General features: G+C 39.0%; 1 protein-coding gene across 2 annotated transcripts in view; it reads right to left on the bottom strand.

The window, feature by feature from the left end:
* Window positions 1–558: 558 nt before the first annotated feature.
* ssbp3a (single stranded DNA binding protein 3a) overlaps window positions 559–22,947 on the bottom strand; it is a 33,132-nt gene continuing 10,743 nt past the window's right edge. Inside the window, exons 5-18 of one of the 2 annotated variants that reach the window (XM_053486692.1) lie at window positions 11,507–11,596; window positions 9,448–9,522; window positions 9,055–9,114; window positions 8,862–8,916; window positions 7,666–7,739; window positions 7,396–7,481; window positions 6,940–6,988; window positions 6,797–6,832; window positions 5,557–5,620; window positions 4,394–4,464; window positions 4,219–4,282; window positions 3,953–3,981; window positions 3,691–3,792; window positions 559–1,951 (exon numbers count right to left, since the gene is read on the bottom strand). In XM_053486692.1, coding sequence (XP_053342667.1) covers window positions 1,922–1,951; window positions 3,691–3,792; window positions 3,953–3,981; window positions 4,219–4,282; window positions 4,394–4,464; window positions 5,557–5,620; window positions 6,797–6,832; window positions 6,940–6,988; window positions 7,396–7,481; window positions 7,666–7,739; window positions 8,862–8,916; window positions 9,055–9,114; window positions 9,448–9,522; window positions 11,507–11,596 — 885 coding nt within the window. In that variant the 3' untranslated portion in view covers window positions 559–1,921. The remainder of the gene's footprint in view (window positions 1,952–3,690; window positions 3,793–3,952; window positions 3,982–4,218; window positions 4,283–4,393; window positions 4,465–5,556; window positions 5,621–6,796; window positions 6,833–6,939; window positions 6,989–7,395; window positions 7,482–7,665; window positions 7,740–8,861; window positions 8,917–9,054; window positions 9,115–9,447; window positions 9,523–11,506; window positions 11,597–22,947) is intronic. The other variant, XM_053486693.1, reaches the window with a different exon arrangement.

Below are 22,947 nucleotides of genomic sequence, written 5' to 3'. Positions count from 1 at the left end.
GAGAATTTTTACGATTTGGATTAAATTAATCAAAAAAAAAAAAAAACAACAACACGACACTAAGTGGAGAAACATCTAAATAAATATGCACCAAATTATCTAATATTGCTCATTGTGCAATTATTATAAAACAAATACATTCCTATTATTAGACATAATTAGTTATTGTTTTTTTAAGTTTTACTAGCAAATTATTTTGTACTTTAAAAAAAATATTTAATGCTTAAAATAAGACAAGACTGAAGTGGGTACAAATGTCTAGAAACAGCTTTAATAATAATAATTAAAATTTCTTCTAAAAATATAAATAAAAATATATCTAATTAAAAATTAGACTGTATAACAGAAATAATGAGTTATGGCAAGTCATTTAATTTAACATTTAATAAGGCTAAAATAAAAAAATTACCAGAAAAAAACTAATCTATAAAGTAGAATATTTAAATATTTATTTATTTAAATAAAACAAAATTGAATTTTAATTTATTTGGAAATTTAGTTTTCTTTTTTAATAATAGAAAATCTTATTATTGATAAACAACTGTATTCTGTAAATTACACACAAATATTAGTATTAGCCGTTATTATCTATAATTATTTGTACTAGATTCCTAGATGAAAGTTCATTATGATAAAATTTTTTTGGAATTTCAAATTCTTACTAATCAATAAGTAATTATGACGGCATGTTAAGATCTTCTGCACTTCAGCGTGTCGTCGCCGTCATTGTAACCAGACGTCTGACGTGCTGTAATTTGTAGTTTGAGTTTTCCTGGGTTTTGTTAATGGACTGGCAGGAAAAGGGTTAAAGTGGAAAAGAGTTAACAGTCTGCCTGTAAGAACACGACTCACATCTACAGAGTAAACACAGACAGGAAAAAGCATGTGTGTGTTCGCAACTCGGCGTCCTAATGACGGCCACACCCAGCTTTGTGCTCGGGTTGCCCAATCACAGCAAGGGGGGATTCAGATTACATCCTAAAGAGAAACAGAGAAAGAGGGAAAAAAACCCGAGACGAGACCTGATGAAGGATGGGGAGATGGTGATGGTTATAGTCAGACCAAAATGCTCGTTAGAGAACTCGTTAGCAAGCATCAGAAAAAAAAGATGAAGTACAAATAAATAAAAATCTTTTTTTTTTATAATCTGTACGTGGTGACGCTCAGAGATTGTCTGTAAAATAAATAGTCGAGGTGATTGTACAACCAATAGGATGGTCTATAAAATTTAAAAAAAAAGAATCGCTATAAAAATCTACAACGCAAAAAAACGACTGAAGGGAGTGTAAGTGTGTGTGTGTGTGAGTCAAAAACTAGTCAAAAACAATCCAAAGGAAGCATTTAGCGATGAGCTGTGTCTAAATAATCTGGTTTATTTTAATAAGAAGTAGAAAAGAGCCGACGCGGCTGTGTGTGTGTGTGTGTGTGTGTGTGTGTGTGTGTGTGTGTGTGTGTGTGTGTGAGAGAGACAAGGCCGTCTGTGAAGCTGAAAACGGTCTGCAGGAATGTTGTACGATAAATCTCTACTCAGTTCTTTCGTTTCAGTTTTTTTCGGGTCCAGTGCGCTGGTCCTAAAGCGGTGTCCAGGGAGATCCGGCACCGCGACGAACCCATCTTCTGACTTTTCAATTAAAGACGGTGGAAATAATAATAATAATAATAATCAAAAATAAAAATAATGATTTAAAAAAAAACCTAAAGGCAAGAACATGACTGTAGAAAAGAGAAGCGCTCCAGCCGAGATGCGCGACAGGGGGGAAGGGGCTTAAAGATGGTGTCGGACACGTCGCGTTGGACATCCGGGACAGGGTTTCTGATGGACATCTTACGTCTGGGTGCGAGACTGAAGTCACTCTCTGGTTGTGTGCGGATTATATTTTTTATTTCTGGGTTGTCTTTGAGCCGCCGTGAGTGACGCAGATCAGACACTCATCGTCATCGTCGGGGAGTACTGAGGATAAAAAAAAGAAAAAAAGGAGATATAAATATCAAAATAATTACACTTTTTGAGACACCAGAAATAAGGAAATACATCAGTCGCGTCATATAAAGTATATCACATGACATTAAACGTGATCACTGCAGGACATAACCTTATACACACACACACACACACACACACACACACACACACACACATGTAACATGTAACTTGAATACCCAATTATATTATAATTATTTAAAAAAATAATAATTAAAAAAGATCAATAACAAATCAGTAAAGCGAAATTGTTACAATTGTTAAATTGTTAGCTTTTAATTGTTACATAATTTAGAAAGAAATATACTTCTGATTTAATACCCTCTATTTCACTTTGATTTCATGAATTTTAAAGAAAAAAAAAAATTATAGACTCATGTGAAACAGCTAATTAGCAACAAATACACAAAGATTAGCCAAAGAAAAAGGAAAAACTGGGGGGGCCAATAATTCTAGAAGCTGACTCTGTACAGTGCATCTGGTCTTATTTTTCTATATTTGTCATATTTTTCTTATATTTTATATTCTGTATAGCTGCCTCATATTTTTTCTATTATTGTATATTTGTTCTGTACAGTTATGTTATTTTATTTTATTTTAATTTTATATTTTATTTCATTCTTCTTAGTTACATTTCCCTTCTTCTTTCATTTTTTATATTTATTTTCTATTCTTTAGTCTTTTATTTTAAGGTCACCAGCAGTTGTCAACGCATTTCACTGCATATCGTACTGTGTATGACTGTGTATGTGACAAATAAAATTTAAAAGTATTCACAGCATCACTTTTTCCACATTTTGTTACGTCATAGCCTTATTCTAAAATAGATTAAATTCATTTTTTCCTCAGAATTCTACAGACAACACCCCATGACGACAACATGAAAAAAGTTTACTTAAGATTTTTGCTAATTTATTAAAAATAAAACATTGAGAAAGCACAGCCTTCGCAAAATTGAGCTCAGACGCATCCTGTTCCCCCTGATCATCCTGTTCCCCCTGATCACCCTAGAGATGTTTCTGTAGCTTAACTGGAGTCCACTTCTCCACTTCTCCAATCCTAAGACAATCCTGTCTCGGAGGTCTACAGACAATTCCTTGGACTTCATGCTTGGTTCGTGCTCTGACATGAACATGAACTGTTGTCTGTGGGATAGACAGGTGTGTTATATAGACAGGTGTGTGTCTTTCCAAATCATGTCCAATCAACTGAATTAACCACAGGTGAACTCCAATTAAGCTGCAGAAACATCTCAAGGATGATCAGGGGGAACAGGACGATCAGGGGAAACAGGATGTGTCTGAGCTCAATTTTGAGCTTCATGACAAAGGGTGTAAATACTTATGTACATGTGCTTTCTCAAAATTATTATTATTTTTTTTTACTAAATTTGCAAAAATCTCAAAAATGTTGTCATTATGGGGTGTTGTGTGTAAACTTCTAAGAAAGAAATGAATTTAATCTATTTTAGAATAAGGCTGTGACGTAACATAAAATGTGGGAAAAGTGATGTGCTGTGAATACTTTCCGGATGCACTACACATGAAGCCGGCACATCGAGCCTTATGCATGTACTTACAGGAAAAGTTCCAGTGAAATGAGACTTGAATCCGTTATCTACTTTATCTTTACTTATTACAATTTCCCTTGGTGATTAATAAAACACTCTGTCTGTCCGTCTATCCATCCACGTTCTCTGCGGTACTCACATTCTCATTTTGGAAAGTGTGCAAGAAGTTCCCTCCTAAATCTCCGTCGTCCCTTGGCGTGCCTGGTGGGTTACTCAGGCTGCTCAGGTTATTCGGAGAATTCTACAGGTGAGGAAGAACTCATTCAGTCTCAGCAGGTGAAGGAATAAATGAAGTCAGTTTGCTGTGTTATAAGAAGAATAAACCACTTCCTGGCATGCCATCATAGGAAAATAATCAACAGTTTTTTTCCTATAAGAGCACGACACGGCTTTATATTTACCTTAGGAAGGCCGTCCATGTCACCTGAGCCTGCAGAAAAACACGAAAAAAATCATCACACACTTTGTTTTGTCGCAGACATTTAAAGTATTAATAGGTTAATGAATTCAATTCAATTCAATTCAATTTTATTTGTATAGCGCTTTTAACGATTTACATCATCACAAAGCAGCTTTACACAATCAAAAGAACTAAGTTTGTATGAAATGTGAATGTGTATGAATCAAAATGATATGATTGTCCCTGATTGTCCCTGAATGACTTTACCTAACGAGCCGTTCATGTGGTGAGGCTCCATCCCTCCCATCGGGCCGTCTGGACCTAACGGGAACTAAAGACAGAACAAAAACATGGTGAATAAAGAAGACGAGCAGTCAAAAGGTGAAGCGGAACCTTTTAATAAATTTTTTAAAGAGGATCAGGGGTATAGAACATGACTTACGCTGGACCTGTTTCCTCCTTGTGGCACGGAGTTTATCATGGTGTACAGATTCTCTCCAGAATTGGTCGAATCTGAATGATGAGAGATAAAGAGATTATAATAAAGCTTGTTGAGAAGTGTATGAGTTTAAATGTCAATTTCATTTTAGCTAATGAACCACATCGAACATTTGGGTCAATGCTGAAAAAGTTGTGATTGCATAAGTATTCACCCTCGTTGCTATGAAACATACAGAAACAAACGTTACAGAAAAGTAATCTATAGATATAATAAGACTGTAAAGTGGGCGTGTCTGTACATTGAAGATATTTTCCGAAAAGATAAATTTGGGAAAGCATAAGATGAGCAAGAGAACACATCAAGATGGGTTTTTTTTTTTAGAATTTTTGTCTGTTTGTTTGTGCACGCATCACATAAAAACTACTGAATTCATTTTAATGGGGTTTTCACAGCTCGAGCTTGAGGTAACATATTTGTGTTTCATCACAATCGACCCACAGGAAGAGAAGATATGCTACTTTGAAATTCGAATGGAAAACGACTTATATCATTAAAAACAGACCTTGAAAATTCAACAAATTTTTTTTTGTTCATTCCAAAGTTCAACGGATGACATTGGACATTTTTTAATATGTGCTTACGAGTGTGTGATTAAATACCTTACGAACGAGGCCACAGGCACATCCAGTACTACATAAATAAGCAAGTACACCAATAAGTACTTGTTCTAGTTTGCTCTTTATTGCCCCCAAGTGGTACTTTAAATATTTCAATCCACTTTCAGTACAGAAAACTATTTCTGTTTAAATACCACAGACTTTAAATTGATGCTGTGAGACATATTAGAGACTTCATTAAGCTGGATCCAGACTCCAGACACACCTGCTCTACAGCATGATAACATAATATAATGGAATTAACTAAAGCACAAATCTCAAGATAAATTCTTGTTAAAAACAAACAGAACGCCAGTTAACTTAGGCTTTCTACTCCAGATCTTAGGAACATCTCCTAAACCCCAAGTGATGGCATCATCAGTAAACGACTTGGCACTTTTAAATGAGTTATGAGTTCCTGCATTGTCTCATATTAGCTTGTTAAATCGATAACACGGATTCTGTGTTCATTATATTTACAGTAAACGCAGAGTGAAACAGTTTTACCTGCTGGACTTGGCATGATTGGCGTTCCTGGTGGACAGCCTCCTCCCGCGCCTCCTGGCGGACCCTGAGCCAAAACACATGTTTACATATGTAGCTTTGAATCAGAGGTAGACTGTAGACGTAATAAAATATTTTTTGGGCATCATGATTTCCGATTCAATTCAGATCGATAATGCTAATGTTTATTCTCCGGCTTATTTCAAGCAGCTATTATATTTCATATACGTTTTGTATAAAACACTAAAAACTATTAGGAGTATCTAATAAACAATTAAATCCTGTTAAATTTGCGTTTTTTGTTTTTTTTTGCCAGTCTTCTGCTCCACACTCCAGTCCAGTAGGTGGTGGTATTGCACCAACTGCCCACTAATGCAAAAGAATTTAAATGTGGAAGATGGAAGTGGTTTCTATTTTCTAAAGCTCTGGTATATTTTTAAGGACTTTATAAAAAGGTTAAATGGTTTAAAATTGACATTTTCACCGTAGTAACTTCAAAAGCGTGAATCGATTCTGAATCAAAAACTGACAGCTTCCATCAACTGAATCGACCAAAAAAAAAAAAGATTAAACTGCATAATCGATTAAATCTTACAGCTCTATCCGACAAAGAACAAAAACTGATGGAGGACAAGCAGGCCAATCTGATTTCCTCTCGGACTCTCATTGGCTGTTGCTCATGTCTAGACGATCGTTTCCTGCAGCTCAGAGCCGAGCGCTTTTAATACATCATTCATCACCAAATGTGCTTAAAAATATCTTCTCAGATACGGACTAAGCTTCATTGCCACGCACGAGAGTACAACCTGATCTGTTGTTCAGCTGATCCCTTAAATTAGTCAGTGACTGGAAATCAAGGCTAAAACCATGTAGCGTGCTTAATAAAATGATCCTATAGCTAACAAATTAGCATATAAGACTAGCTCGAGCGTCTCTGTAAAAAGACATCGCACAGCATGCGTCTACAAACTGACCTAAAGCTGAAGGAACTGTTGAACTTTATAACTTTAAACTTCAGAGGTTCGGGTGCGAAACCCAATTCGCATTTACGACCCACTCCTCTCGCATTCCTTTGATCTTCCTTTGTTGTTCCCTTTCATCTTTTATCTGATTCTGTCCATTCTTTCTCAGAATTCTTCCCTCCCCTGAAGTGAACTAAATGCTTCTCTTCCTGTCCGTTTCCCTTTGCTGCTTTGCCAAGACGTCTTTTATTATGTTTCAGAAGAGAGACAGAACATCTTACCACGTATGTGCCCGGAGATGACGACGAATACGGGATCTGCAAAGACATCATCAAACCCCTTTTATGACCCAGGCATCAAAGTGTGTGTCTGAGATATTTATCTGGGAAACTTTAGCCATGAATAAATAATGTCTAGTTTATACCGTGTTGGTGTTATTAGGATTAGGCCATGGTCTACCGGTTCCTGGTCCCCTGAAAGACAAAATATCAACAAATGAAACTTGAAGCATGGACTCAAGATTTGGCCAGAAGATTTGATTCATTTCCTACAAAAGCTCATAAACTCATTAAATGTGGTTTATAAGGCGGACATAACGTTAGTAATAAACAGTTTTATGTAAGGATAAGGAAAATGGAAGAAGCCTCCAGTGTCAGTCAGAAATTTGTAACGATCATAATTTTTTTTTATCTCCAAAAGTTTGTTCTTGGTAACTTATTTTTGAGATACAACGCACAATATAAAATCATACATATTTGCTCATCTAGGCAAATGGCGACTATCACTTCTATAGCTAATGAATAATTAAGGAGTAAATTTAAATATTAAATCTTTTGAACAAACAAATGCTTTCTGAAGGCCCTGGTGTATAAAAGCTTACATGTTAACTCCGGGCATGTTGGGGCCCATGGAGTTGGGAGGTCTCATCCCACCACCATAGTTCTGCAACGATAACCATGGATCGGACTAGAGAGAGAGAGAGAGAGAGAGAGAGGGAGAAGTATGTTAGTTCACAATCTATTGCCCGATCGAGATTTACATCTGCACAGTGTGAATGTTAACGATGAGATCCAGAGATCCTTTAGGAAGGAAAAAAAAGCATGACTGGTTTAAAAGGGATTAGGTAAATTGTTGTTCCTCAGGGACAGACCTGTGGTCCAGGTCCCATGGGTGCCATCCCTCGGGGCATGTTCATTCTCTGCATGGGTCCCAGGTTTGGATGTCCTGAACAACAACAACAACAACACAATCACCATAAGGTTATACATGGATATTTTTCACATTTTACATGATATGATGCACATGTTTTATATAATCAGAAGGCAAATCAGAGTATAGTAACCTAGAGCACAGAGCAGGCTGTGATGATTCTGTAAAACCCAGTGTTTCTTTAAGACACAATGCACATTACAATAGCGAGGGGAGGAAACGGCTATGGTGATGTGAATCTAACTGCACAACTTGAAGTTTAAATATTTATTAAATTTTTATAATCTATTTTAAATATGATTATGTATTTGTAATATACTATAAAAATAAACATGGAGTCCTTGTAAAAAATGGTCTTCATTTAGTGTTTAAATAAAAGAAGATTTATTTTATATATGTATATTACAATTTTATATTATTTGTAATATACATATATAAAATAAATATTCTTTTATTTAAACACTAAATGAAGACCATTTTTACAAGGACTCCATGTTTATTTTTATAGTTTTCATACCTAGAGATATGGTTTGACTGTTTATGGGGGAAAAAATGACAATGGAAAGTTTACATTTAGAAAACTGGGAGAAAAAAACAATAAAAAAAACAACAACCACTGCCTAGTGTAACATGTGTGTGTGTGTAAGTGTAAAATAAAAATGTAAAAAAACAAAAAACAAAACATTTACCATGTTTTTTCCTGTAACTATATTTGCCAAGATTTTTTTTAAACCACAATGTAGCATTAAATCAGAAATTTAGCATTTAAGGAAAAAAAAGACATTTCCTTTTTTTTTTTTTTTTTTTAACACCAAAGAGAAGTACCAAAATTACATTTTCCATATTTATTTATTAAGAATGACCATTTTAAATTTAACATACTGTATTTTAACCAAAAATGTGCATTACCAAGTTTTTTTTTCCTAAAACAGAACTTGTACCATGCTTTTATCCAAAATTACATTAGCTATTTTTCCCCTTTTAATAGTTTTTTTTTTTTTTTACCAAAATTACAGTATTTTTTTTAAAAAATCATAAGTTTCAGAAAAAAAAAAAAAGCAATTGCTCTGTAGTTTACCATCTTATTAAGAATTGTAATTTTAATGGCTCTATACAGAAAGCCGGATCTTTCGGTACCTGGAGGCCGTGTGGGGTCGATAACATTCGGAGGTAAAGGCTGTCCTCCTGGAGGCTGGCAGGGAGATGAAGAGAGACATGAGCTGGAACATCAGTACTTTTTCACTCTCCATAATACATTCTGAATCAGATGAAGAAATAGAGAAATAAATGAAGAAATGAATAAATAAATCTCCGGAAGCCCCGGCCTGACCTGGTTACTCATCCTGATGGGCGGCCGAGGTCCTCCTGCGTAACGCGGGGACATAAACGGCTGCAGGGCAAAAAGACGAGGAGAATTATTTCACTGTTCGTCACAGTAATTATTATAAATTCAATCATGGGCTCAAATGCAGCTGAGTGATGCGTAGTAGATTAAGATACAGCAGGAACAATATCAATAAGCTAAGAAAAAAAATAACAATAACTGAATAATTAATAAAGTACTTATTTAAAGTACGAATTAAGCTAAAAAAAAAAAAAGGCAAAAGCCTGAATGAGCAAAAGAGGATGCATGAGGTCCTGCAGGGTGCGTGCTGAAATAATCTGAAATGTGTGTGTGTGTGTGTGTGTGTGTGTGTGTGTGTGTGTGTGTGTGTGTGTTTACCTGTCCGTGAGCTCCCATCATGTTAGCGTTAGGTGGCGGCTGTGAGTGAGGAGAGGCCTGTGAGCCAGTCGGACCCTGCAGCGCCAGAAAAGCAAGAAGAAGTAAAAGAAGAAGTGGAATAGAAGCAGGAAGTTACAGCACAAACCATGTTAGCGGCGATGCGAAGCTAAAACATATAAGCACCGCGGGCCTGAGTGATGAGCAGCATGTTACGAGGTTTTCACAGCGATAAGCCGCACAGTATTTCATCACTAATATGAGTCGTTCTGGTTTGTCCGCATGTACACTGAAGCAGAACATGATATGTAGATACTGGGGTGCATAAACATTTCCGCAACCTGGAACGGAAACGTGCTTAATTGAGCTTCAACTTTATATATGAATCCGCACAAACAAAAGGTGTGACTGCGTAAGTATTTACCCCCTGTTGCTCACTTTAACTAACGGTCATTCATTGTATTTCACGGATCATATCAGTTTCACAGTGAGATGGACAGAGAGATTTTTTGGTTTAAACTATTTGAATTTCCCTCTACATGTTCCAGGTTCAAGGGGGTGAATACTTATGCAAAGCCTAAGTATTTGTTTGCACTCAATGCTGACATGATTCGTTCCATCACTTTATAAAGGGATCTAAAAATCATCAAGCGAGAGCCTTAGCCGTCTGAGCCTCCACTCACACGTCTTACGGTTAATATATTCTTGTAAAAATAGTTTCCTCTTGAAAGCAGCTCGAGCACATGACTTTGGTTTTATCCAAACTTTTATCTGTCTAGAAACTTTTTATAAAGAAACTTCGGGACACCTGGTGATGTTCCTGTGCCGTTATCACACACAAAGGGAAACCATGCTGCGATTATGGGAAGCCAATAGGGTCACATTTGGACATATGATTAATTTGTGCTAAAAAAAAATAAAATAAAAAATAAAACAAAGGCCTTAACATACAGTAAATATAAAATACGATGTTAGACTTTACACTATAATATCAGTGATGGGTTAAAAATGATCCTAAACACTACTTGTCTATAAAATCTTTTATGAACATTTTAAAATAGTTAAGATTATTATATTTTTATTAAAAGATAACCAATAAACATTTCTAAACAGTCGCGCTGAGATTTGAACAAGTCTTATGAGACATGGCGGATATTATCCCACGTAAATCTGTTTAGCTGACTAAAGCAGGATTTATGCAAATCTATGCAAACCTTTCCTGATTAATACTTTATCCTAAAAAGAAAGAAAAAAAGAAGGAAAAAAAAAAAAACGATGTAGCAGTGAAGGATGTGAGCACTAGAGGGCAGTAGCGGTGTTTAACTGGGCTCTTTAACTGGCCTTGTTTCACGTTTCACAGCGTGTCCACTGATGCATGGCTCCACACTGGGATAATGGGCCTTGCTTGGGTGGAACATACGGTGTAGGCTACTTCTGTGTGTGTGTGTGTGTGTGTGTGTGTGTGTGTGTGTGTGTGTGTGTGTAAAAGAGAGAGCGAGAGAGAGAGAGATATTCTATAATCAGGCTATGATGCCATCTCTTTCTTTATAGCGAAGATCTTTATAACCGGCCCTCCGTTACACATGAAATCCACCCAGGACTATTGTGATGATGCGCTGCTCTGCCTCGTTCGACACCCAATCACGTCTGCAGAGCAGGAAACAGGAAGTGATATGATGCTGCAGAGGCTTGGCAGTTGACACAAACACATTTGCGCGATCGCTGTGCGACTCCGCTCGCCTCTTACGGGCAGCACGGTAATAGTAACCCTACTTTGCGAGGCGAGAGTGCTCCGACGGTGGCTGCCATTAGCGCCTAATGGTCGTAATCAAACTGACTCCCGGAGGACGCCGGGGGCTTGGCGGATAACCAGAGGCGGAGGCATAATGGCCCCTCTGTGTGTGTGTGTGTGTGTGTGTGTCGGCTCAAAAAGGATGGCACGTGTGCTTGCATGTGTGTTTAGGAGTAAAGAGAAGGGAGAGGAGGTATAAGCGATAGCCTGCTGTCTGACTCTCTGAGGCTGATGGACACCAGTTATTAAAGGTACAGGATGAAGGCTTACCTGGAAGAATCCGGGGGGCAGAGGCCCACCTGGCATGCCATCTCCGGGTGGCAGGTTGCCCAGAACAGGGCTCGGAGCTGCTGCTGCACTCTGGGGGAAACACAGCAGACATGGAATCATGTTGGAATGCATAAAAAAAAAAACAAGGCGGTTATAAAAAATAATGTAAAAAAAAAAAAAAAAAAAAAAAAAATATATATATATATATATATATATATATATATATATATATATAAGTCATCCTATTAATTTTAACATCAATATTATTTTTAGATACATTTATATCCTCCAGCTTAGAATTTCAGACTGCTTGACTAAATTATACGTGGAATCTATTTAATCTAGTTCAATTAAACCGAATCATTTGAAAAAGTCTTATTCTGAATCATTATTCTTATTCTGAATCATTATTCTGAATCATTCGATTCAAAATTTGACCTCATTTTCTCAGTCTCGTGTTTAGTTTTACATTCGACAGAAAGTCTTCCTGTGACATAAACAGACTAATGTTAATTAAAATCTTAATGAAAAAATACTAATTAAACCAATTTGTTTCCTAAACTACCTGCATCGTTTACAAATTTACTTAAAAACTGATTCAATTGATTCATTCGATTCATTTCAATCATCGATTCACATCTCTGGTTTATTATATACAGTAACACGTAAAGTAATGCAAACTTTTTATGTGATAAAATATAAATAAAAAATATTTTCTGGGCTGAATATTAAGCTACACCACACTACCCTTAACTTAAACACTTAACACCTTAAACACTTCTATTTCAGTTCTATTTTATTAGCAGCCTTGTACTTGCTGTACATTTTTCAGCTCAAAGTTTTCAGCAAAATTTTCTTTTATTTCAAATTTTTTCTCTCTATTTGAATTCTCCATTGTTTTTTTTTTCTTTTTATTTATTAATTGTACTCGTTAATGCACTTCATTCACACAGAGAAAGCCTTCTTTTTAGGTCACAGGTGGTCGTATAAGTGTTTCATAATAAAGCCATACACAGGAAAGGACTGTAATGCATTAAGGTGATAAAACAAGCACCGCTCTGACTCATCCCTCTCGAGCTCTACGTTTCTGAATGCTGCGATGACGCGCCCCGGTGCTGGTGTGTTTTCCAAACCGTCCATCCACCCGTCTAAAAATTCTGCACGCAGTAAAAGTGGAAGCGTCAGCAAAATCGATAGCGGAAATGCACGCTCACGGGCTCATCGGAGAGCTCTCGTCTTCTTAACGAGCGGCCTGTGTTTTTTCTTCTTTTTTCCCCCCTCTCTCTCCCTCACAAGTCAAGCCTCTAATCAATCAAAGTCAATTATAGTGAACGTCGCTTAGGATTATGGGCGGCTTTTCTGACAGCGCTGGATGTTTTTCGTGCAAGGCCAGCGTTTCAGACGCTGATCATCGCTCCGTGATTCTATTAATGCGTCTCCTGCGGCGAAGAAGTGAACGCTGGGTCGGAGCTCGCGCTGCAACCGGTCCTGTACTGTACTTACGAATCAGACAAGAGATTCAGAAACAACACAAACACACACGTATTCAACAGAAACGAGCCGATCAAAAGCACAGGAAAGACCACGAATACAGTAGAGCCGTGCGTGCAGAGAGGCATACACAGCTGCTCGGGGTTCCTTTTCTTATCGTCTCTGTGGATCAAAACTGAAACCGCAGCGTGCACGCGCTTCCGAGTGTACTTTAACATCAGCGCTGAAGCCTCTCGGCGCTCTGATTGCGTCAGTGTGCGTGTGAGAATGTGTGTATGCTGCTTGTGTTGGTCTGTGTGGTGGATGTTCAGTCTGAGGAATGAAGACGAAAAGCTCCTTCGTGTACTTGAAGCGGTGCTGGTGGCGCTGTTATGATGCTGAACTGGTAGATACAAGTGTAGCTCAAGTTTAACTAAAGAAAATAATCTTTATTATTATTATTATTATTTATTTTATTTAAATTTGTATTAAGTCCTGAGACCTGGGCTCATTTATCTCAGGAAAAAAGAGTTCGTAAATTGTTCGCACTAAATACCAGAATTGCGACGTTCAACAGACAGAAGAAGAAAAAAATATATATATATAAATAAATAAATAAAAATAGCTCATATTCCCAAATTCATATAAATTCACTGACCGACGGCTCGTTTCCGCAAGATTACGTAAATTTTATACACAAACACTGAGTTTAGAGTTTTAATCGCATGTTTCTTACAATTTCACTATTTTTTTTTAAATTCATAGTTATTACAACACCTTATAAGAATGCATGAATGAAGATTAAAAATTTTTTAAAAAAAAGACTAGCTCACCAATTTGTAGAAAAGTAATGGCACCCCACAAGAGAAGGAGGACACCGCCACTTGTCGTGTAACTGATGGCTCCCCACACCCGCCACACTTTCATCGTTTAGTCGTCATTTTGTGTTGTTTTTTGTTTTTTTTACTTTTAAAGCAGTCAGTGGGCGTGGCTGATTGCAAAACTGCTGTAATTTATGGTTGATTTGTGTTCGAAAAATAAATAAATAATAACAACAACAATAATAATACCACCACAGGACAAGTGACCTGTAGTGTCCGATTCTTGCATCGAGTCTGTGTGTGAAGTTTGCATGTTCTTGAGCTTGGTGGGTTTCCTTCGGGGTTACTCCGGTTTCCTTCACCATGCATATTAGTTTAACTGGCGTTCCCAAATTGTGTGCGCGCACTGCGATGGATCGACACCTCGTCCAGGGTGTACCCCGCCTCGTACTCTAAGTCTCCTGGGATAGGGTCAAGGCCCCCCGCGACCCTGTACACAGGATAACCGGTATAGAGGATGGATAGACACTTAACATCCTCCTCCCCTCTTGCTTTTATTCCTCATTTTAACATGTGCCTCGGTTTTGATACTACGATCAGGTTCTGTTTTATAAAGACAAGTAAAAAAAAAAAAAAAGGCATCGCTCAGGTCTCAGGAGGTTATGTGCTGCATCGGAGAGTTTAATCTCCCGTGCTGGCTCGAGTTCGAGCTCAATCCTACACCCCGGGTATAAAACCTGATTAGAACAAAGGTCAGGATTTAAGGGACTTATAGCAGGTAGAGCAGCATCTTAAACTCAAATCCTCCTAAGAGCTTCATCTCGTTAGAGCCGCCTCTTAGGCAGAACGTGATACGCGGCGGAGGGAAAAAAAACCCCCAAAAAACTATGAAGCGAACAAGTAAAGGAAGCACGCTGGCTTCTGGTCCGGCTCAGGATTAGATTCAGATTCAGGTAGGAGGCGTGGCTTCATGTTTGAAGATGGATTATTATGGATCGGTGGAAAATAGTATTGTGAGCTTTTTTTCTGGCAGGAAAAAAAAAACAACAAAATGTTTTGTTGTATTTTCCTTTTAATCTGAGAGGCTGCGAAAGGCAAGTAATACACGTTTAACGAGAATTCGGGGCTGGGTGCCAAACCACAATCTGTGCACTAAATAGGACAACAGTGTAAACACAATCTGTGTATTGTCGCACTAATTAGTAAGCGAGCATGTGGTTCAGGATGCAGATGTACGATAAGATAACATTTTCATGTCAGTTTAAACCCAAGAGCTCTGACGTCCAGATATCCCCGGGTGAGATTTGTATTTGATTGGCAGGTCTGAACAAATTTGAGTAATTCAATTCAGTTTTATTTATAATGCACTTTTAAGAAAAAAATGAATTAATGTTTTCCCTGATAATTATAATTAATACACATTTCTTAAACAAATACTTATTTTATATTTTTTAATTTTTGGGATTGCATAAAGCTGCTTTCTGACAATCAGTCCGTGCTTTAGGGATTAAAATTGACAATAAAACATCATCTAATCAACTATCTACATCTCAGACCACAATACTAGCTCATTAATTAGTCCAACAACACAGATTGTCTACTAGTATTCATTTTAAATTAATTCTGATTAAATTCTAATAAAAAGTACGATCACTCAAGCAATTGCTGTAACACGGCGAGCTCAGGCGGTAAAACTGACCTCACAAAGTATTAGCAAACAGTTTGGTTTAAGGAGAATAGATGTAGAACACACACTAGTAAGCAGTTGTCCAAACACTTAGTGGAGTTTAATCCTCTCACGGTGTTGAACGAGGCCAGAGGGACATATTTTCGAGGCCAGCGTAATCCTCTTTGTGTCTGTGCGGGCGTAAACAAGAGAATACGATTGAGATTAGGTCGGTCTGAAAGAGCGGCGGGACAAAAAGTCAACAGTCAGTCGGATAAATCCTTTAATGCTGCGGCGGAACAGGACACGGATTCGCACCGGACTGGTTTTGACCCGGAGTGTTTCTGTACGGCAAGACCATGACTTTGATTCCCGGGCAGGATCGGGAGGTTCAGGTCTCTGAGAGACGCTAATGAATGACCTGCTGGGGGGGACTGAGGGGAGATGGGGGGCAGTTAAGAGCAGAAGGAGGAATGAATGGGCATTTTCATAAGAAAAGGAGATCTCATGAAAGCTGGATTGCAGGCCCGAGGCTGACTACTGCAAAATCCATATGTGGGTAAAACATCTTTCTAAATAAGGAGGAGGAACATCTGCCTAACAATCAGAACATCTCAGCACCCTTCTGTTAGGATGTTTAAAAAAATAAATAAACGAATAAATAAGACACACGGAATCAAAAAGACACAAGAAATTTAATTTAAATGATTTGCAATACAGTGTTTATCCGAATGTGCTTCTTTTTTTTTCCCCACCTTAATGCATCTACATGTTTTCTGCCCCTTTTTATAAAGACCAGGTTTAAGTTTTTCCTCTTTGTCCATTTGATGCATTCACGCAGGGAATAAAACCCTCTGTGGTGCCTGTGCAGGAGCGACAGAATGGTGTGATGATGGAGTGAGAGCTTGACGATGATTACTTTCCATTTGCAGCATGTCCCGCGGTGTTTTATTAATCTCACACAACAGCACTTTACAATATGTATTTTTTTTATTTTTTTTTAAGAATGGCCGTCAAAAGACTTTTTCCTTTTTACCGGGATTTCTTCTCGTACACAAAATGATTAATGCACAACTTATCATTTTAATACAATTTAAAAGTTACAGCACTAACTCTGACACTACAAACTACTTCCATGAAGGTTAAGGAAAATTAAAGTTAATAACCATTATCCATGCATCTATCTAGGAACCTCTGTAGTCCAACTAGAGACGGTGGAGGCCAATGGTGATCACCGTCGTATTTATACGACCATGGTAGGACCTCCTGTCAACATTCACACACTACTGGCAATTTGGGAACACCGATTATCCTAATCTGCATGTCTTTGGACTGTGGGAGGAAACTCAAGCACAGGGAGAACATAAAAACATGCACACAGACCCTAAGGTGGGAATCGAACAATAACCAATAACCATTGTGCCTGTTTCTAATCCATCAAAATATAGGGTAAAAATTAAGGAGCTTAGCCCGGCAACGCCATTTATACCACTTGCATGGAAAAAAAAAAAACTTCTTATCTGATTTCCTGCTCAAGACTCCAAATAATTTTCATCACATCTACAAGAAAAACCCCACACACACACTTTATTTCAACAAAAGAAACACCGAGGGAGATGAAAAAGCGGTGCATCTGCATGAGAATAGACGAGAATACAGAGCAGATCCTTGCAATAAACCCCCTGGAGAACCTCCGCCTCACAAAACAGAAGTCTCATGTTATCAGCTTGTAAAGTCTCCCAAAGAACAGCAGGAGTAAAAAGCCTCCATCCTTCTTGGGGGGAAAAAACACGACTCTCTCCCTCTCTCTCGCTTCCTGAATCAATCACTCTTATCAGACCATCACAAACCCCTATGGAGTGAGGAAGAGCGAGCTCATGGCCCAGGGCCACTCGGCACCACCAGAAGCAGTCTAAACAAGCCAGGCAGCCTCCATTTCCTGCTCGGGCCATGCCCACGCTCTGTGGTTTACCAGCTCGGAGAGAAACGTCTCTCTACTGCTGCCAGCAGAAAGGGGGAAAAGCGCGAGCTGGTATCTATCTGGCTGGCTTTGTCGAGTTAGTGATGGTCTCCTTTGTGTATATACGTATATAAAACTATGTTCACCTTTGACCTTATAGAATGAAGCAAGGAATAATAAAAAAAAAATGTTGAAACTGTCTTGGGGTCAGGAAATGGAAATGGGGCAGCAAGTAGGCAGTGAGGACAGACGAGACAAAAAAAAAAAAAAAAAAAAGAGAAGGAAATGAAGAATGCCAGAGCTACACAAAGCGATAGCACCCGCGCGCGAGAGAGAGATTTCTGCAAGTGCCGTTTATCCAGACGTTCCATATCCGCGTCCATCGCTCATCTGACGAGATCCAGCTGAACGCCATCGAGACGCTGAGAGAGAAGCACGGGTCACCTTACATCACACGGAAATAAGAATCGCGTGCACCTGGTGTGAGGGAAATAATATTTATATCCCTCCACGGCTAATAGCGTCTCAGCAGGCGTGCTAGTTTAAAAAAGAGAACTATTTAAGAGAGAGAAATCAATGAAGGAGGTGTGGCCTTAGGGTCCGTCAATCGTAATGAAGGGGTGGGGTCTTTACACCTGTTCCAGTAAAACTGTAACCCGTAAAGTCACAGAAAAGGAGGCGTGGCCTTTCTGTCCATCTGTTACAGTAAAGCAGGCGTGGCCTCTGCGTCCAGTAAAGGAAGCAATCGTTCTTAACGAAGGAAAGATGTGTGGCTTTTTTGCCTGTCAGTCACACTAAAGGAGGTGTGGCCTGTCTATTGAATATCTGTCTATCTATTCCAGAAAAAGAGGCGTGGCCTCTGTGTCTACCATTCTTAAAAAAAAAGACGTGTGGCTTTATTACCTGTCCGTCATACTAAAGGAAATGTAGTGTCTTTGTCCATCAGTCATAATAAAGTAGGCGTGGCCTCTCTGTCCATCTGTTACAGTAAAGGAGGCGTGGCGTTTGTGTCTATCATTCCTAAAAAGGACGTGTGGCTTTATCACCTGCCTGTCATTCAAAAGGAAGTGTAGTCTCTTTATTCATCAGTCACAATAAAAAAGAGGTGTGGCCTCTCTGTCCATATGTTACAGTAGAGGAGGCGTGGCCTCTGTGCTCATCAGTGACAAAAAAAGAAAGAAAGAAAATAAAAAGACATCCAACCAATGAAATTTTAGTGAATCCACACAAACATTTATATCATTTACGTAAAATACGTTTACAACAAACCAAATATTAAATTATTAGGCTAATTTTTTGACAAATGTTACTAAATATGCAAGTGAAAAAAATGTCTGGTTCTAATAGCAGACAATTTTTCTTCTTTCAAAAAAAGTTAATTCCTAAATAAAAGCAAAATATCTGCCATTTGACAAGAAATAAGCATAATTATATCCGCCTTGCTGTAAACCTACTTTAGAAAACTATATATAGGTTTGGCTAAATTCAAAAACATTTAACTTGCTAAGATCTCTTTTTGTTGTTGTTGCAGTGACAGTAACGGAAGCAGTGCGTCTGAATCAGTCGCTCTTAAGAAGGAAGCGTGGCTTCTTAGCCTGTCAGTTACATTATGGAAGGTGTGGCCTTTTGATCTATGTGCCGTAGTAAAAGAGGCGTGGCCTCTGTGCACATCAGTCTATTGAAGTAGGTGTGGCTTTTTGGTCCATGTGCCGCAGTAAAGAATGTCTGGCCTCTGGTTCCACACTTATTAAAGAAGGAAGTGTGACTTCTTTGCCGTTAGTCTCAGTAAAGGAGGCGTGGCCTCTGGGTCGATCATTCTTAAGCAGGAAGTATGGCTTCTTTGCCTGTCAGTTATATTAAAGGAGGTGTGGCCTCTGCGTCCATCAGTCTATTGGAGAAGACAAAGCCTTTCTATTTATCCGTCACAGTATGTGCACATGTCTGTGTCACGGTAAAGGAAGTGTGGACGCTGCGTCCATCAGTCTATTGAAGAAGACAAAGCCTTTCTATCTATGTGCCACAGTAAAGGAGGCGCGGCCTCTGGCTCCACACTTCTTCATAAAGCGAGTGTGGCTTCGTTGCCCTTAGACACAGTAAAGGAGGCGTGGCCTCTTGTTCGTTAAAGTTGACCTTTAAAAAAAAAAAAATTTACAGTCTTTTTTACAGTCTGCACAATATTAAATCATACGGTATCACGAAGAATCAGCTGTAAAGTGATTTTTATTATGTTTAATCACTGCTCCCATGTTTTCTGTACGCGGCCGTGATATAACAGACTGGTGCAAGTATTACAGAGCGATGTTTAAAAAGACTGCTCAGACGCGGTCTCTATTGAAGCAGGTCACGGGAAATGTGAAAATAAACTGCACCCTGTTGTGTCATTAAACCGTTCGATATCATTTCTGGTTATGACTCGGTGAGCCGGCTGTACTGAGCGAGCGCTCATTTAGCAGCCAAAATAGGCCTGCTGTGTCTCCACCGTCTCTCCCTCGGGGGACAGGTGTTATTGGTTTGCTTATTTACACGTTTACTTTGCACGTGGTAAAGGAGGGAGGAGGAGGAGAGCGTGTGTGTGTGTGTGTGTGTGTGTGCAAAAGTGGAGTGAGGGATCACACTCGTCCATCTCCATAGAGCTAGCAGATGAGTGCCATCTGCCTGGTAACAAAGTCCTTCTCCTGACGCCATCTCGATGTGTGACATCAGGCGGGAAGAGAATCCGGGGGGTTAAAGGATGAGCGAATAATGGACACGGAGTGAGTGTGTGTGTGTGTGTGTGTGTGTGTGTGTGTAAGAGAGAGGATGAGGGGGTGTGTGAGACAGTGGACAGAGAGATAATAAGGTGAGAATGTGAGTGAGAGAGAGAGAGAGAGAGAGAGAAAATAGAAAGATGAGTCTGTGTGTGTGTGTGTGTGTGTGTGTGTGTGTGTGTGTGTGTGTGTTTAGCCAATACAAATATGCTGCTGTTTGTCAAGCCAATAAAGTAGCTTGAATACAGTTGATAAAGAGAGGAATATAGTGTGTGTGTGTGTGTGTGTGTGTGTGTGTGAAAGAGAGAGATGGTGAGAGTCTGAGACATTAAAATCAAAAGTTAAAATAAGCTTAAACGTTATAAGTTATTAGGACGTGTGCGTGTTTGCGTGTGTGTGTTGTATAAAAGACAAGGTCTCCGGGTGGTCTCTCCTCCATCCAGCTGTTAAGGACGAAGCTGCCGGTTTCCATGGTGCATCGTTAATGATTGACAGAGGTGAAATCAAGAGTCATATAAAAAGAGAGGGTCGTGAAAGTCAGAGGTCAGGGGTCAGGACCTTACAAGGCTACTCTTAAGAACAGAAAGACCTATGCATCATTAAAATCAGCGACTAATAATGATAAAGGTCAATGGTGAGTGCGATGCTGCTAGTCCAGTGAAGACGTCGGACCAGTACAGGAGGATTAACACTTTACACTTTGGTGTAACTTCACACACACACACACTTGCGCGCGCGCACTCACTCACACATCCGCCACACGAATCATGGAACAGATTGGCGAACAAGACCCGAAAAGCATTAGTGTCAACAGTTCGATTATTCCATTGTTTTGCTGTAAAGTGATACGCTGTAAGTGTAATGGCTCCTGACAGCTGGTCCTGAGAGACGAAGGAGGAGCAGAGAGAGAGAGAGAGAGAACGAAAAAAAAAAACTTCAAACAAGAAGCTTTCTCTCCATCTGCTGCCTTCTCCGCCGGCTTCCCCTGCTATTTCCTCAGCACTCTGTCTCATCCCTTTTTCAATCTCGTCATCCATCTCTCCATCCTTCCAGCTGAAAGGGACGTCTGACATCTCGGCTTTCGCTTCTTCAGAACTGTGACTCATCTCACACCGGCGCTCAGTGTGGAATCATGAGAAACGTACACTTTTCTAACTTATTTAAAGCAGGAAAAACATTAAATCAACCCGTTTGAAAAATATCTATAAATCAATCGTCCATTAATGAACTTAATCGGTTTTGTGGCTGTTTTTTCCAAAAAAAAAAAAATCAACCATTTTAGTCATTAAATCCTGTAACGCAGCATTGATAATACTTAAAAAAAAAAAAAAAATTATATATAAAAAAAAAAAAAACACGTCCATCTGTGTACACTCTGGAAATATTTTCTAACCGAACACAAAAAAAAAAAAAAAAAAAATCAGCTTGTTTCTATGGAGGAAAAAAAAGGGCTAATATTGAACATGGGCAGATGTTTGTGTTGATAAAGCGCGTACACATGTTTCTCTTTCCCCATAAACGATTCAAGCGGAAACGGTCTGACGTGCAGGACGTACATCTGTACTGAGCGCTCGTTTTTCTATTTTCAGAAACTCTTGTGTATGAAGAGACTCTTAAGGGCTCGCGGACGGCCCGAGCAATTAGCTTGTGGAGAGCGCGGAGGCTGCGCGCGTGCTCGGCTGCCCTTGTTCAATTGACCTTCCCAATAAGAGCACCATTAGTGGCAATTAAACCACAAAATGCAAAACAAGGGTCCTTGAACTGAGTGGCTGAGACGGAGAGGTCGCGCGCCGACTAATAGTCTACGATTGTGTGACTGCCGTGACGTGAATGAGAGACGGAGTTGCTTCGGAGAGGAGGTGGAGCTTGTATAACTTTTACTGATTTGACTTTAAGAACAGCTTTATCTATCACATTCCTTGGATCTAACCTCACTTATAATCTCATAAACTCAGGGAGAACGTCAGGGCTCTAGTGCGATGCTCAACACAGAGAACCGTGCTGAAATATTTATTAGAATTGTTTTCACGTTGCTATGAAGAACCTGCACCGGAGTGGATCTCTCGCTGATGGTCGTTACTGGAGTTGCTGATGTCGGCTGATTATTTTTATTAGATTTTTTTTAACCCTAGCCTGGCTCATGGTCTGTGTTTTTCTCCCCGGTTCCTACCGTATACAATATGCTGTCTGTCGTCAGAGTAAAGCAACAAAGCAGCATTCTTATCCGCACAGCTTGTTAAACAGATTGCCTGCTCTAGTCTTCCATGCGCAGAACATTTTCTCTTACTGAAGTATTACTGTGGATGGGTTTGAAGTTTGGTGATATAAAACTTGTTTAGAACAGACGAGTCGAACTCTGCCATGCAGCAGTGCATTACTGGAGACACAAACGAAATCAAACCTAACGAAACTTTTCAGATAAACTTTATTTAGTTCTTTAAGATTTTTTTATGACTGGTTAACTAACATTGGCATGTGGTGGGATGCTATTTTTTACACAACTCCAGTCCAGACCAGTAATCAGCCTAGACCAAATCAGTCCAGTTGGGGCTTTTCCAGAAACCAGTCTAGTGTATACTGGTACCAGTCCAATGCAGAAACTAATCTAGTTTAGAAAACAATCCAGACTAGAAACCAGTTCCTATAAGACCAACCCAAACCGGACTAGACCATTTGGGTCTATTCCAGAAACCTGTCTAGTCTATACTGGGACTAGTCCAGCTTAGAAACCAGTCCATCCAGTACAATCCTAAAATAAGTCAATTTAAAACCAGACT

The sequence above is a fragment of the Clarias gariepinus genome, chromosome 25 (assembly GCF_024256425.1).
Source record: "Clarias gariepinus isolate MV-2021 ecotype Netherlands chromosome 25, CGAR_prim_01v2, whole genome shotgun sequence".
Taxonomy (NCBI): domain Eukaryota; kingdom Metazoa; phylum Chordata; class Actinopteri; order Siluriformes; family Clariidae; genus Clarias; species Clarias gariepinus.
The sequence above is the reverse complement of the archived record's forward strand: the minus strand, read 5'-3'. Positions and strand labels throughout refer to the sequence as shown.